The sequence below is a fragment of the Lithobates pipiens genome, unplaced genomic scaffold (genome assembly GCF_037356315.1).
Source record: "Lithobates pipiens isolate NorthernLeopardFrog02 unplaced genomic scaffold, aLitPip1_a1.2 Scaffold_27, whole genome shotgun sequence".
Lineage (NCBI taxonomy): Eukaryota > Metazoa > Chordata > Amphibia > Anura > Ranidae > Lithobates > Lithobates pipiens.
The window spans coordinates 22064311-22081308 of NW_027507788.1; the positions used below are offsets into that span (position 1 = coordinate 22064311).

At 42.6% G+C, this 16998-nt stretch overlaps 1 protein-coding gene across 2 annotated transcripts in view; it reads left to right on the forward strand.

Annotated features, from left to right (window-relative positions):
• The first annotated feature begins 419 nt into the window (after positions 1-419).
• Positions 420-16998, forward strand: part of LOC143933647 (pregnancy-specific beta-1-glycoprotein 7-like) — a 93111-nt gene continuing 76532 nt past the window's right edge. For both annotated transcript variants that reach the window (XM_077456599.1, XM_077456600.1), the window contains exons 1-2: positions 420-545; positions 6484-6795. In XM_077456599.1, coding sequence (XP_077312725.1) covers positions 449-545; positions 6484-6795 — 409 coding nt within the window. In that variant the 5' untranslated portion in view covers positions 420-448. The remainder of the gene's footprint in view (positions 546-6483; positions 6796-16998) is intronic.

Genomic DNA, 16998 nt, shown 5'->3' on the forward strand with positions numbered 1-16998 from the left:
CAGTACATGTGACTGTGAGTCTCTGTAAAAAAAAAAAAGATGTATACTTTGCTTTCCATCAGCTCATGTCTTCAAACTAAGTAGCTTTGCTGCTCCCCACATTGAAGATATTCAACACTTGGGGCTCCCCCTGCCACATGTTGTATTTCATCTCATCAGCTCATACATCACCATAGGCAAAAAAAACAAAAAAATAAAATAAAATGCATTTTATAGCTAAAAAAAAAGACAAGAGTTAATTCAGTCTATCAACATCCATCCATAGCAGATACAGCATATCAGTTTTGGTAGGACTGACCCTTGAATCAATCTCTGCACATAGTTAATTGTCAGCACACTTCTACTTCCTACACACCAGATGCAAATGAAGTATTGCTGTTATAAATACCTTATTGACGTTGTGTACACACAAAAAACAGATCACCTTCCTCATTACCATCTTTATTGGATGATACCCTGCCTACTCTCACACAGACGCACACACACTAGCAGAACCTTGAACACAATGAACACAAAGATCTTCCAGTGGGCTCTTGTTATTTCAGGTAAGGTGACCGCTTTTGGGGGGTGCTCTACCTAAAGCCTTGTACACACGGTCAGAGAATCCGTTAGAATGCGTCGTATCGGACCGTGTCGTCGGATAATCGGACTGTGTGTGGTCTGCATCAGACTGATTCCGTTCGAATCTCCGTCGGACCAAATTTTCCAACATGTTGGAAATATTTTCCGACCAACTGGTTTGATCGGACATGTTCCGATCATGTGTAGAGAATTCCGATCGGACAAAGTGCCACGCATGCTCAGATCAAATTCCTACACCAAAGCTATTGGCTACTAGCCTGAACGTAGTCCCGTCGTAACGAAATTAAGTCGTCACGTTCTGAATGATCGGATTTTTCGACAACTTAGTCCGACCGTGTGTATGCAACAGTTTCGGACAAGATCTGATGGGCAAAATCCGACGGACAAAATCTGACGGATTTGGTTGGCAGAATGTCCGACCGTGTGTACAGGGGCTTAGAGTATATAATTATGCAGGTTTAGTGATCTTGAGGGATGCCCCACTTGAAATAACCAAGGCTCTCTGAACTAATTTCCAATGGTCTGATCCCACAGCTATGCATTTTTTTGGAGCTTCATAAAGTAGCTGTAGACCCTAACTGAATGGCATGGCTTTCTAAAGCATTGTGTATCTTAAACCATTTTTTTCATGTTAGTAAAAAACAAAAAAAGGAAGAAAAGTAATAACTGTATTTTCGATTTCCTGTATACATGTATGTGGTCCAACAACAGCTGAATATCACTGCTCAGGGGAAGTTTTCTTATTATGACAATGGTAGGACATGCCTATACAATGAGCATGGTCATGGTTGCCCATGCCCTCCACCCAAAAGGGCATGACAATGCAGGAGAGCCGTTGGGGGACTGGGACAAGCTCTTACAAGCTCTTGCAATCCTATGACAGGAAGTGCCCGGACAAGGACCTTCATGGCAGGATCACCACTCATTATTTTAATGAAAGCTGAAATATTGAAAAGATTATGGGCTTGGTTTACTAAAAACTGGAGAGTGAAAAATCTGGTTCAGCTGTGCACGGTAGCCAGTCAGCTTCTAACTTCAGCTTGTTAATTTAAATTTTGACCAAAGATAGATTTATTTGTAAACATTTAGGCAAAAATAGAAAGCATAATTTCAGAAGAAGAACCTCCTAACAACTGTGAAGCATGGTGGAAATGCTATTGTTTGGGTTTGCTTTGCTTCCTCAGAACCTGGGCAGCTTACAGACATTGATGTAATAAAGAATTCATAGTTGACTCATAGGGGTTGTTTTACTAAAACTGGAGAGTGCAATGCCTTTCTAAAGCATTGTGTATCATAAACCATTATTTTTGATGTTACAATATACAGTTTTCACTTTGCTTCCTTTTTTGTCTTTTACTATTATCTATAGACATGTATGTGGTCCAACAACAGCTGAATATCTCTGCTCAGGGAAAGTTATCTTATGGTGACAATGGTGGGACATGCCTACACAATGAGCATGGTCATGGTTACCCATGCCCTCCACCCAAAAGGGCATGACAATGCAGGAGAGCCGATGTGAGACTGAGATAAGCTGTTGCCACCCTATGACAGGAAGTGCCTGGACGCTCTTACAGTAAAGAACCCTCTACATAGTTTAAGGTTAAACCTCTTTTCTTCTAATTTTAATGAGTGTCCATGAGTCTTGTTAAACCCCCTTCCGTGAAATTTTTTTATCCCTATTGTGGGGTCACCAGTCCTGTATTTGTATATTGAAATCATATCCCCTCTCAAGAGTCTCTTCTCCAGAGAGAATAAGTTCAGTGCTCACAAACTTTCCTCATAAATAATGTCCTCAAGACCTTTTATTAGCTTTGTTGCCCTTCTTTGTACTCGCTCCATTTCCAGTACATCCTTCCTAAGGACTGGTGCCCAGAACTGGACAGCATACTCTAGGTGCGGCCGGACCAGAGTCTTGTAGAGCGGGAGAATTATAATTGTTATCTCTGGAGTTGATCTCCTTTCTAATGCATGCCAATATTCTGTTTGCTTTTTTAGCAGCAGCTTGGCATTGCATGCCATTGCTGAGCCTATCATCTACTTGTCTACTTGGACCCCCAGGTCCTTTTCCATTCTGGGTTCCCCCAGAGGCTCTCCCCCCAGTATATAGACTGCATTCATATTTTTGCCACCCAAATGCTTTATTTTAAATGTTTCTACATTGAACCTCATTTGCTATGTAGTTGCCCACCCCATACACAGTATGTCTAAAATCCTAGCAATTATTACATTATTGGGTTTACATCATCTGTGTAAACCTTAATCTCAACATCAACTGTCTATTTGGGGCTTTATCGGCAGAGAATAATGCGAGGAACAACTTTAGCTATTATAGGGGGGCTTTATCATGAACAATCTGATATCAGTCTAGACTTCAACTCTTATTTCCTTGCATCTTCTCATTATTTTATATCTGAGCATAAACAAAAACAACACATCACCCCTATATTAGGGGATTGTGAACATCCCCTAATATAGAGGTGAGCACCCTTGGCACTTGCGAAAAGATGCTGATACATGGCAAAAAACAAAAGGTCTGAGGGGAGGATAAGGAAGAAGGGGGGGGGGGGGTGAGGAAAGAGGGTGGGAGAAATAAAGGACCAAAAGTGGATGCATGGAGGGAAATAGAAGTATCGCCCCCCCCCCCCCCCCCCGCCGCGCTCTGGTGCCCTCCGCCACTTACCGGAGCCGTCAGCAGCGGCAGAGGCGATCAGATCTTCACCCTTGGAGGGCATGGAGACGAATGAGGGGAAGATGGTCACCCATCTCCATAACAATGTAAGGCGGAAGCGATGTTATAACGTCACTTCCGCCCATAGCTCTGAAAGGGCCAATTTATTTATTTTTATGACAATTTTATTTTTATTTTTATTGCATTTAAGGGTGAATATGAGATCTGAGGTCTTTTTGACCCCAGATCTCATATTTAAGAGGTCCTGCTATTTATTCTATCACAAGGGATGTTTACATTCCTTGTAATAAGAATAAAAGTGACACCATTTTCTTTTAAAAAAAGCCTTGTAAAAATAAAAAATAAAAGATAAAATAAATAAGCCCCGCCGAGCTCACATGCAGAAGCGAACGCATACATGAGTAGCGCCCGCATATGAAAATGGTGTTCGAACCACACATGTGAGGTATCACCACGATCTGTAGACCGAGAGCAATAATTCTAGCCCTAGACCTCCTCTGTAAGTTAAAACATGCAACCTGTAGAATTTTTTAAACGTCACCTATGGAGATTTTTAAAGGTAAAAGTTTGTCGCCATGCCCAATTTTTTTTTAATTTAAAAAAAGTGTATTTTTTCCAAAGCGCAAAAGTTATAGCATCTACAAAATAGGGGATAGTTTTCTGGCATTTTTATTATAATTTTTTTATGTATTTTAAATGGAGGCAATCTGCGATTTTATTGGGACTGCAACATTATTGTGGACACATCGGACAATTTTGACACATTTTTGGGATCATTGGCATTAATACAGCGATCAATGCTATAGAAAATGCATTGATTACTGTAAAAATGGCACTGGCAGGGAAGGGGTTAACACTAGGGGGCGATCAAGAGGTTAATGTGTTCCCTAGTGTGTGTTCTAACTGAAGGGGGGGGGGACTGTGCAAGGGAGATGACAGATCGCTGTTCATACTCTGTGTGAACAGACAATCTGTCTGTTCTCCCCTCAGAGAACGGGAAACTGTGTGTGCAACTATATGAGGCTTTAATGTTTGGGTTTACTGTACATGTACTTTACTTTTAACGAGGATTCAATTTGGAACATTTGGATTTTAGATTCTATCACCTTGCCAAAGCCTTTATCAGGTGTTTTCATATTATCTGTGGACTTTTATATATTTTATCTTACATCGAAAGTCGAGGCAGAAGTCATAAAACACAAGTTATGTATTAATAAAAAAACAAGATTTATTTCTTATGCAGCTAGTGTAAGTACTTTTGTAACTGTAGGTGTTAAAGTAGAACTAAAGAAAAAAATATTTTAAACCTTTGTTTTAACATAAATTCCTATGTGCCTCTGCGTTTTTTGGTTCAATTGATTTCAATAGAGAAGCTGCAGAAAAGCATATAGTAAATGCAGCAAAATCGCGGTAAAAAAACGCGGAAAGCACAGCAAAAAATACTGCAGAAATGCTCAAAAGCCACGTGCATAGATGTGAATTGTGCCTAAGGAATGCACTGATACCTATATTGGCATTGGTGCCGATACTGATACCGGTATTGGTGACAATACAAAGCATTTGTGTGAGTATCGGTACTCGTGCAAATGCTCCCTATACCAAAACCGAAACTTTGCGGTACGATTTGCGTCAATACAAAATGAATGGGCGCAAATCACACTGCAAAGAAACGCATGCGATTTAAACATGAATTCTGTGCGATTCACAAGTCGCAAGACATGTCAAAATCAATGGTTACCTATGAGAACCGTCTTAACTGGTTCAATTTGTGTCGGTCTGAGTTTGAAAATGCTTCCTTCACTACTTTGGTCTGACATGGGCACAATTTTAGACCATTGATTTGAATGGAAGTCAGTATCATCATCTTAACTTATCCAACTTGTGGCATGCAACTTGTGCTCTGAGGATCTTGAGAGGAAACCCCAAGCCAAAATGTAAAAAACAAAACAAAAAACTTTGTTGGGTCCCCCCCAAGACCATACCAGACCCCTTCCCTCTGGTATGGATTTTGAGAGGAAAAAAAATGTGTGGGAACCCCCCACAAATCCAGACCAGACCCTTATCCGAGCATGCAGCCCAAAGGGGGGGGGCGAGTGTGTGCCCCCCCGGACCATACCAGGCCACATGCCCTCAACATGGGGGGGTGCTTTGTTGATGGGGACAAAGGCCTCTTCCCAACAACCCTGGGCAGTCGTTGTTGGGGTCTGCGGACAGGGGGATTATTGGATTCTGGAAGCCTCCTTTTAAGATTATTGGGATCTGGGCCCCCAGATCCCGCCCTCCCATGTGAATGAGTATGAGGTACGTTGTACCCCTACCCATTTCCCCCCCCCCAAAAAAAAAACTGTGTAGTGTAAATAAAAACAAGAGAAGGTTTTTGACAATTCCCTTATTAAAAGTGAAGAATGTCCCCCGTCCATAGTTCCAACATGTCTTCTTTCTCCGGTTCCGCCACTGATGTGTTCTTCCAGGTCTTCTCTCTCAGGTGCTGTGCTCTTCCTCCGGTTTTCTCCCCCTGTTGCTTTCTTCTCTGCCACTGCTATCTTCTCCACCGCCAATCCGGTCCTCCTCTGATGCTGGCTCCCACCTTTGTGTCATCTCAGATGTCTGCCTATTCTTATACAGCCATGGGGTGTAGGCTCTGTCCCTTGTGACATCACATTTAGGGCATGTGGCCTGGTATGGTTCCCACCCTTTCCTGACCTACCAAGCTGCATGCTTGGATAAGGGACTGGTATGTTTTTTTTGTTTTTGTTTTTTTTAGCGTGGGGTTTTCCCTCAAAATCCATACTAGACCAAAGAGTCTGGTATACTCTCGTTTTTTTGTTCTTTTGTTTTGTTTTGTTTTTGCTGTGGGGTCCCCCCAGAATTTTTTACCAGACTCAAAAAATAGTATCGGTACTTAAAAAATAGAATCGGTACTTGTACACATTGTAGAAAAAATAGTATCGGTACTTGTACACATTGTAGAAAAAAAAATTGTATCGGTGCATCCCTAGAAACCAGTGTACTCAAACAAAGCCCATGCACACACAGGGAGGACATGCGAAGTCTATGCAGGTAGTGTCAGTGTTGGGATTCGAACTGGGGGCCCCCGGTATTTTTTTAGGTTAACTTTTATTCAGTAAAAGCAATTAATCAGAATAGTTGTGACTCGCTCTAAAAGCATAGAGAAGCCTTTATCATGACTTTGCATTTTGATTTTACAGGTGCGCTTTCATCATTTGCGCAGATTAGCGCGCCTATTGGTGGATCCGGATACCTCTATGCAACGGGGATAAGCATCACTCCGCTCCACCAGAAAGCCTGGACAATGGATGGTTCATCTATTGTAATTGCAGATCTTAAGCCTGATTCAAATCCAGTATACCTTGGTCGATGCCTTGGAAACAAGTGCGAACTGTTTGAAAATGGGACGCTGAGAATTGATCAGCTGATCAACACAGATAACAAAACTTACACGGTTACTACCAGGCTTGGAGGTGTAACGTCGACTGAAAGGGTCCCGCTTAATGTATATAGTAAGTAACTCTACTTTTCTGCAGAACTGTTTTTTTATGTGAAAATGTTTATATGATTTTATTCCAATGCTCTTATAGTGGAAGTACAATTCATTTTCACTGAGCATCCAATCTCTTCTTAAAAGGTGAAAAAGCGGTGCATTTCCTGCATGTTGGTAGGCAGGCAACCCCAGCAAAGCAGTATGGCTTCTTTCTCATTCTCGAGATTTAGCAGCATTAATGTACAGTATGTGAACCCTCACTATGTAAAATATCCCATTCCCATTTAACCACTTTAATACCAGATACTTTTCATCCCCTTTCTGCCCAGGCCATTTTTTTAGCTCTCAGCGCTGACAATAGCGGTCATGCAACGCTGTACTCAAATACATTTTTAATCATTTTCTTCTTTCTTCTTTTGGTGGTAATTAATCACTGCTACTAAAAAAAGAACAGAAAATTTTGAAAAAAAAAAAAAAAGATTTTCTTTCTTAAATTTTGTAAATAAGTATTTTTTCTCCTTCAGTGATATGCACTGATGAGGCTGCACTGATGGGCACTGATGAAGGGGCATTTATGGGCACTGATTAGGTGGCACTGATGAGGAGGCACTAATATGCCGCACTGATGGTCACTGATAGGTGGCACTGATGAGGCTGCACTGATGGGCACTGATGAGGGGGCATTTATGGGCAATCATTAGGTGGCACTGATGAGGAGGCACTAATGGTCACTGATGAGGCTGCACTTATAGGCGGCACTGATGGGCACTGATGAGGGGGCATTTATGGGCACTGATTAGGTGGCACTGATGAGGAGGGACTAATATGCTGCACTGATGGTCACTGATAGGTGGCACTGATGAGGCTGCACTTATAGGCAGCACTGATGAGGGGGAATTTATGGGCACTGATATGCTGCACTGATGGTCACTGATAGGTGGCACTGATGAGGCTGCACTGATAGGCTGCACTGATGGGCGCTGATGAGGGGGCATTTATGGGCACTGATTAGGTGGCACTGATGAGGAGGCACTAATATGCCACACTGATGGTCACTGATAGGTGGCACTGATGAGGCTGCACTTATAGGCGGCACTGATGAGGGGGAATTTATGGGCACTGATATGCTGCACTGATGGTCACTGATAGGTGGCACTGATGAGGCTGCACTGATGGGCGCTGATGAGGGGGCATTTATGGGCACTGATTAGGTGGCACTGATGAGGAGGCACTAATATGCCACACTGATGGTCACTGATAGGTGGCACTGATATGTGGCACTGATGAGCACTGATAGGAGGCACTGGTGGGCACTAATAGGCAGCACAGATAGGCAGCACAGATAGGCAGCGCTGATGGGCGCTGCTAATGGGCACTGATGGGTGGCACTGATGGGTAGGCACTGAAAGGCTGCACTAATTGGCTTTACTAATGGGCACTGATTGGTGTCACTGATGGGCACTGCTTGGTGTCACTGACGGGCACTTATTGGTGGCGCACTCTGTCAGTGTAAGGCAAGGAGAGTTGATTATCAGCACTTCCACATTTACATGTGACCATCTGTGATTGGACACAGCCAATCACATGGTTAAAGGACTGTGTCATAGGAACACGGCATGGCCATGATCGCCACGCCGCGCACCCCCATGGATGTGCGATAGTTCAGGGGCATCATCATATGATGAGAGCCGCACTGCTCCTCTGTAAATTGACGGTGGGCGGATGGCAAGTGGTTAAAATAGAAATAAAAGACGAAATATGTATGTATACATATAAAAAACATTATGCATACGCTTTTTCTATGTTTTAAAGGTGAACACATACCCTCTGTTCTCCGCTGAATAAGGCGTTTAGAGAGCTGGGGGAGGAGAAACAGCAGTACACTAGTATGCCCAGTGAATGGCTGTGCAGGGGGCATGACAGGACAAGTTTGACCATTGGAGGAGAACGAGTTGAATTCCCAGCAAAGCTAGAGAACTGACCACACTGTGCTCACATGCCTAGTGTGGTCAGTTCTTAAGTTCTTAAGGAAAGCAACGGAACTGGCAAGAACACCAGGGATTTCACACAAAGGAAGTAATACAAAGAGAGCAAGATACTTTTTCATACAAGTACATGGTATAGTATGCATATATCACACCAACAACAAGTCAATGCAATTTGTCTGTATGTGAACACCCGATAAGATATCAAACTCGGCTGTCCTCACTGAACTGTAAATGCAAACAGTGTTATTTTTTTTTTTTTAACAATTTTACAACCCCCCCCCCCCCCACACACACACACACACACACACACACGCACACCAATGTAATGGAGATCTAGAATGGAAGAAATGTTTTGGACTTCAGCCTGGTTGACAACATGGCTCCCTCCACACATACAGTGGAGTATTTGAGTGTGGCCACAGAGAACAGGAAGGGTGTTATTCCCACGATTACCATGTGAAAAAATAAACCTTAAATGAAGAAAACGAATGCGGCCACCTCATCTAAGAGCTAGCAAGCTGTAATACATTACATTATAGTTTTTGGGTTTAGGCTTCATGGGCATATTAAAATTCTCCTATCTTCGCTGAATCTTTCTGCCAGGAGCTGGCAGAAAAATCAAGCATGAAAACGTGCGTTTATGCGAATTTACAGGCATGTGGCATTTAGAAGTGTATGAACTGGATGAAAAGCCTAACCGACCCTGCCTACCGTATAAAAAATATCTGTATACTTACCTAAACCCACCCATAGGCTCCCATAGTTCAGCTGTTGTCCTGCTGTCCTTTCTCTCCCCTGCAGCAGGCACTTACTGACACAGGGGAGCCAGAGCTGTGGGATCATGTGACTGGACTAGGGCAGATCAAATATAGGTACAGTGCTGTGAAAAAGTATTTGCCCCCTTCCTGATTTTTATTTTATTTTTTGCATATTTGTCACACTTAAATGATTCAGAGGGTAAAACAAATGTTAATATTAAACAAAGCTAACCCGTGTAAATACAAAATACAGTTTCTAAATGAGGATTTAATTTTTTAAGGGAAAAAAAATCTGTCCAAACCTGTCTGGCTTTATGCGAAAAAGTAATTGCCCCCTAAACTTAATAACTGATTGTGCCACCCTTGGCGGCAACACCTGCAATCAAGCATTTGCGATAACTGGCAACGATCTCTTTCACATTGCTGTGAAGCACTTTTGGCCCACTCTTCTTTGCAGAATTGCTTTAATTCAGCCAAATTGGAGGGTTTTCCAGCATGAATGGCCTGTGTATGATCATAATACAGAATCTCAATTGGATTTAAGTCCGGACTTTGACTAGGCCACTCCAAAACCTTCATTTTATTTTTTGTTGAGCCATTCAGAGGTGGACTTGCTGGTGTGTTTCGGAGATCGTTGTCCTGCTGCATAATCCGAGCGCACTTAAAGGGGTTGTAAAGGTAAATTTTTTATTTTCTACATAGGTTCCTTTAAGCTAATGCATTGTTGGTTCACTTACCTTTTCCTTTGATTTCCCTTCTAAATGTTTTTTTGCTTTGTCTGAATATCTCACTTCCTGTTTCTCCTCAGTAAACTTCTCACCATCATCCGAGCGGTGGTTAGTCAGCCAGAACAGCTTACTGAACAGCTTACTGAGGAGGAACAGGAAGTGAGAAATTCAGACAAAGAAAACAAAGAAAAAAAACATTTAGAAGGGAAATCGAAGGAAAAGATAAGTGAACCAACAATGCACTAGCTTAAAGGAACCTATGTAGAAAATAAAAAAATTACCTTTACAACCCCTTTAAGCTTGAGGCCACAAACTGATGGCCGGACATTCTCCTTTAGGACTTTCTGGTAGAGCTCAGAATCCATGGTTCCATCAATTATGGTAAGTCATCCAGGTCCAGAAATGTGTTAGTTTTACTCCAGATGAAACAAAAAGTTCAACTTTTGTCTCATCAGTCCACAGAATATTTGCCCAAAAGTCTTGGGGATAATAAAGATGTTTTTTGGCGAATGTGAGATGAGCCTTTGTGTGTTTTTCGGTCAGCAGTTGCTTTGGCCTTGGAACTCTCCCCTGGATGCAATCTTTGCCCGGTCTCTTTCTTATTGTTGAATCAACACTGATCTTAAGAGTCCATTGACACAGGGGCAACTTTGGATCCGACTTCAATGGACTCTTAAGGTCCATTTCTGGTAGAGTTCAGAATCCATGGTTCCATCAATTATGGTAAGTCATCCAGGTCCAGAAATGTGTTAGTTTTACTCCAGATGAAACAAAAAGTTCAACTTTTGTCTCATCAGTCCACAGAATATTTGCCCAAAAGTCTTGGGGATAATAAAGATGTTTTTTGGCGAATGTGAGATGAGCCTTTGTGTGTTTTTCGGTCAGCAGTTGCTTTGGCCTTGGAACTCTCCCCTGGATGCAATCTTTGCCCGGTCTCTTTCTTATTGTTGAATCAACACTGATCTTAAGAGTCCATTGACACAGGGGCAACTTTGGATCCGACTTCAATGGACTCTTAAGGTCCATTTCTGGTAGAGTTCAGAATCCATGGTTCCATCAATTATGGTAAGTCATCCAGGTCCAGAAGCTGCAAAGCAGCCCCAGACCATCACCCAAGTCGCCTCAAGTCGCGCTACATGAAAAAAATCGATGTAAGTGAATGGATCCGTCTTAATGCACACTACTGCAGTCTGTCCGACTTCAGAAAAGGTTCCTGTACTACTTCAATCCGACTTCTAGGCGACTTGTACCCATAGAATTCAATGGAAGTCGCCTCCAAGTCCGATCTCCATTTATATTAAAGCGGGAGTCCGCCATTTTTTTTTTTTAAAAGCCAACAGCTACAAATACTGCAGCTGCTGACTTTTAAAATAATGGCACTTACCCACCCAGCGCGCCCGCGATGTCGGCACCCGAAGCCGATCTCTCGATCGTCTCTCGGGTGCTGCCGTCCCCATCTTGGGTATGGGAATCAGGAAGTGGAGCCTTGCGGCTTCATTTCCCGGTTCCCTACTGCGCATGCGCGAGTCGCGCTGTGCAATAAGGATGGTCCCCGCTGTCTCTGGGATCTGTGTGTTTCCCAGCAGGCAGCGGGGGACCTTCGGAAAGGGGCGTAGATTCTGCAGAAAGGGGCGTATCTTCTGAAGAATCTACGCCCGAAGTGGGTTCAGATATCTGTACTGTACAGGTACCTGCACCCCCCTCCCCCCTGAAAGGTGCCAATAGTGGCGCCGGAGGGGGGGAGGGCTCCAATGAGTGGAAGCTCCACCTTAGGGTGGACCTCCGCTTTAAAGTGACTTAACAGGAAAAGTCGCCTATCTAATGATAAAAACCGGCACGGGTTCCCCTCCAGTGTCCAACCAAGCCCTTAGATCTGGTATGGATTTTAAGAGGAACCTGGAGCTGCCTAATAAATTACTTTAAAGAGGAAGTAAACCCTGATGAGTTTACTTCCTCTTTCATTCCCTGCAAAGGTAAAGCATAATGGACTACTATGCATCGCATAGTAGCCAATTATGTGTCACTTACCTGACACAGGAGCCAGGCTTACCTGTAGGTCAAAGTGTGTTGTAAGGGTTTACAACCACTTTAAAAACCTGTGTAGTGTGCTTTTTATTGACACTTTTTTTCCCTCAGGTGAATGGGTAGGGGTATGATGTACCCCATACTCATTCACATAGGGTGAAAGCCGGGATCTGGGGGCCCCCTTAGTGTCCAAGTTGCCTCCCAAAGTCGCGCTGCAAGTCGTGTGTGAATGGGTTCTAACTGAAGCAAGTGAGGTCTGCAGTTCTTTAGATGTCATTCTGGGTTATTTTATGATCTCCTGGATGAATCTTCAAGCTCTTGGAGTAGTTTTGGTAGGTCGGCCACTTCTGGAAAAGTTCACCACTGTTCCAAGTTTTTTCCACTGATGGATAATATCTCTTACTGTGGTTCACTGGAGTCCCAAAGCCCTCGATATTAGACTTGTGCACAATGGAAAATTTAGTTTAGTTTCGGTTCGTTGTCATTCGTAAAATACATCATTTCGTTCTGTTATATTCGTTATGTTACGTTAAAACGTTTTCGGATAATTCGTTATTATTCGTAGAGTGTCGAATTCATTTGTTCGTATTCGTTGAAATTCGCTATTTATGTATGTATAGACATTCGTGATAATGATCCGTAGTTTGGAAAGTTGTTTGTTTATTGAATCTTTTAACACACACAATGACAACGTCTCTTCTCCTCGGCTCAAATACAACACAACACCCTTCTCACTCAGTTCTCAGGAATGCACTTTGCCAGTAATCCATCCTCCGGCACAAAATTAATTAGCTGATTGGACTATAAGATTTACTTTGAGCTGACCTTTTGTTTCATTAGATCTTTAAAGAATTACCGAATCATTCATTCAAATTAATTCGTTATATTTCTTTCGTATTCTTTGTAATTCGTTATTTTTTATTCGAACATTCGGATGCATCCGAATGTCCGAAAGATGAAAAATTCAGCCAAATTTCGATTCGTTAGGAAACGAATTGCACAAGCCTACTAGATATGGCTTTATAACCCTTTCCAGACTGATACATGTCAGTAATTAAGTTTCTCACCTGTTCTTGAATTTCTTTAGATTGTGGCATGATGTGTTGCTTTTTAAGATCTTTTTTTTCGCGTGCTTCACTTTGTCGGACAGCTTCTACCTAAATGATTTCTTGATTCAACAGGTCTGGCAGTAATCAGGCCTGGGCGTGGCAAGTGAAATTTAACTTGAAATGTGAAATGTGGCTAATCACAGTTCATTCATGACTTAACCTGATTCACACCTATGGCATTTTTAATGCTTTTTGTATTTTGCAGAATTGCACTACAGAACGTGTTCCACAGGACACAATGTTAAGGCTATGGGGGGGGGGGGGGGGGATTATTCTTTCACATAGGGCCAGGCAGGTTTGGATAGCTCTTTGCCTTAATAAATTAAATCATTTAAAAACTGCATTTTGTATTTACTCGGGTTATCTTTGTGTAATATAAAAATGTGTTTGATAATCTGAATTATTTCAGTGTGCAAAATATGCAAAAGAATAAAGGAAGAAAGGGGGCAAATACTTTTCACAGCATTGTAAGTATATTGGTCTTTTTTATACAGGTTAGGCAGGATAAGTAGGAGAAGGGGGAGGGGAACAGTTTTAGGAATAAATATAGTTAGGCTTTCGTTTCACTTTAGGCAAAACAACTATGAACAGTTGTGCTCATAAGTTTACATACCCTGGCAGAATTTATGATTTCTTGGCCATTTTTCAGAGAATATAAATAACTAAAAAACTGTTTCTTTCATTCATGGTTGGTGTTTGGCTGAAGTCATTTATTATCAATCAACTGTGTTTACTCTTTTTAAATCATAATCACAATAGAAACTACTCAAACGACCCTGATCAAAAGTTTACATACCCCAGTTCTTAATATCGTGTATTGCCCCCTTTAACATCAATGACAGCTTGAAGTCTTTTGTGGTATTTGTGGATGAGGCTCTTTATCTTCTTAGATGGTAATGCTGCCCATACCACTTGGCAAAAAGCCTCCAGTTCCTGTAAATTCTTGGGCTGTTTTTCATGAACAGTACGTTTGGGATCTCACCCAGAGGGGCTCAATGATATTGAGGTCAGGAGACTGAGATGTTCTCTCCAGAACCTTCACTTTATTCTGCTGTAGCCAATGACAGGTCGACTTGGCCTTTTGTTTTGGATCATTGTCATGTTGGAATGTCCAAGTACGTTCCATGCACAGCTTCCTGGCTGATGAATGCAAATGTTCCTCCAGTGTTTTTTGATAACATTCTGCATTCATCTTGCCATCAATTTTGACCAAATTTCCTGTGTCTTTGTAGCTCACACATCCCCCAAAACATCAGCGATCCACCTCCGTGTTTCACAGTAGGAATGGTGAACGTTTCATCATAGGCCTTGTTGACTCCTCTCCAAATGTAGTGTTCATGGTTGTGGCCAAAAAGCTAAATTTTGGTCTCATCACTCCAAATGACTTTGTGCCAGAAGGTTTGAGGCTTATCTCTGAGCTGTTTGGCGTATTGTAAGTGGGATACTTTGTAGTATTTGCATAGTAATGTTTTTTTCTGGCGACTCGACCATGCAGTCCATCTTTCTTCAAGTGCCTCCTCCTGCTACATGTAACCACATGTTTTCAGAGCTCTGTATTTCACCTGAGGTTATTTGTGGGTTTTTCTTTGCACCCCGAACAATTTTTCTGGCAGTTGTGGCTGACATTTTAGTTGGTCTACCTGACCGTGGTTTGGTTTCAACAGAACCCCTCGTTTTCCACTTCTCGATTAGAGTTTGAACACTACTGATTGCCATTCTCAATTCCTTGGATATCTTTTTATATCCCTTTCCTGTTTTATACAGTTGAACTACCTTTTCCCACAGATCCTTTGACAATTCTTTTGCTTTCCCCATGACTCAGAATCCAGAAACGTCAGTGCAGCACTGGGTGAAAGATGCAAGGGTCTGTCAGGAGTCCAGAAACACATTAACCTTTCATACACACACTAATTACAAGCAAACAGATCACGGGTGAGGATGGTTACCTTTCATAGCCATTCAAACCCCTTTGTGTCAACTTGTGTGCATGTTATCAGACCAAAATCACTTTTGATCATTGTCATTTGGGTTGTTTCTGTTGTGATTATGATTTAAAAAGAGTAAACACAGTTGACTGATAATAAATGGCTTCAGCTAAACACTAACCATGAGTGAAAGAAATGTTTTTGTGTTATCATTCATATTCTCTGAAAAATGGCCAAGAAATCATAAATTCTGCCAGGGTATGTAAACTTATGAGCACAACTGTGTATATTGCATTTAAAGAATTTTCTTTTCCCTGTCTGCCTTCACTGGGAAAACCCCATAGCAGAGATAGAGAGAGCAATAAAAACCAGTCAGCAGTTTTATCCTTTGCCCACACTATTCAACAGGAAAATATAATGTACCAGAAAACTGTCTATGCAGATAACGGGTATCTGTAGATAAAAACATACTGCACAGCTCTGACTGAAGTTGCATAATGCCATTGCTATCCGTGTAAGCAAATGGAATACCCCAAGGATGATGCTTAGACATTGCTAAGTGAGGCCTAGGGTTTGATTCACTTAAACTGGAGAGTGCAAAAACTGGTACGGCTGTGAATAGAAACCAGCTTCCAGTTTATTTATTTTTTGCCAAAGCTTAACCACTAGGCGTCCGCGCTATGGCCGAAAGACGGCTACAGAGCAGACGCTAACTGCCGGGAGGCCGTCCCTGGACGTCCTCCTGTTTACTTCTGCGTTGCCCGCTCCCGCGAGCACGCATCGGGGAAGTTCTGTGCTGGCCGTGTCCCCTGGACACAGCCAGTCACAGATCGCTGTAAACGGCCAATCACAGCGGCCATTTACAGCGCAATCGGTGTGCCCAATGAGAGATGATCTCATATGTAAACATAGGAGATCATCTCTCATCGCCGGCTTTCCCTCCTCACACAGACAGCGTGTGAGGAGGGAGAGATGAGCGGCTGCAGCGGCCGTAAAAAATTAAAAAAATAAAGTACCCACAATGTCACTGCCACCTGTCCCCAGTGCCACCTGTCAGTGCCATCTGTCCCCAGTGCCACCTGTCAGTGCCATCTGTCCCCAGTGCCACTTGTCCTCAGTGCCAGCTGTCAGTGCCATTTGCCCCAGTGCCACCTGCCAGTGCCTTTTGCCCCAGTGCCACTTGTCAGTGACATCTGTCCCCAGTGCCACATATAAGCGCCATCTGTCATCAGTGCCAGGTATAAGTGCCATCAATCATCAGTGCCACATAGTGCCATCTGTCATCAGTGCCATATCAGTGTCACGTGTCATTAGTGCCACATATTAGTGCCATCTGTCATCAGTGCCATGTATCAGTTTCATCTGTCATCAGTACCACCTGTCAGTGTCATGTGCCATCTGTTATCAGTGTCACGTGTCATCAATGCCACGTATCAGTGCCATCTGTCATCAGTGCCACATATTAGTGTCATCTGTCATCAGTGTCACGTGTCATCAGTGCCACGTATTAGTGCCATCTGTCATCAGTGCCACATCAGTGTCACGTGTCATCAGTGCCATCTGCCATCAGTGCCACATCAGTGTCACTGTCCTGGTGCTCCAGGGCCTTCAAAAGTGTAATAGGTAGTCAACAAGTTAGATGTATAATTTATGCTTCTAGAACACGTGATGGTGCTCCTTGCATGTTGG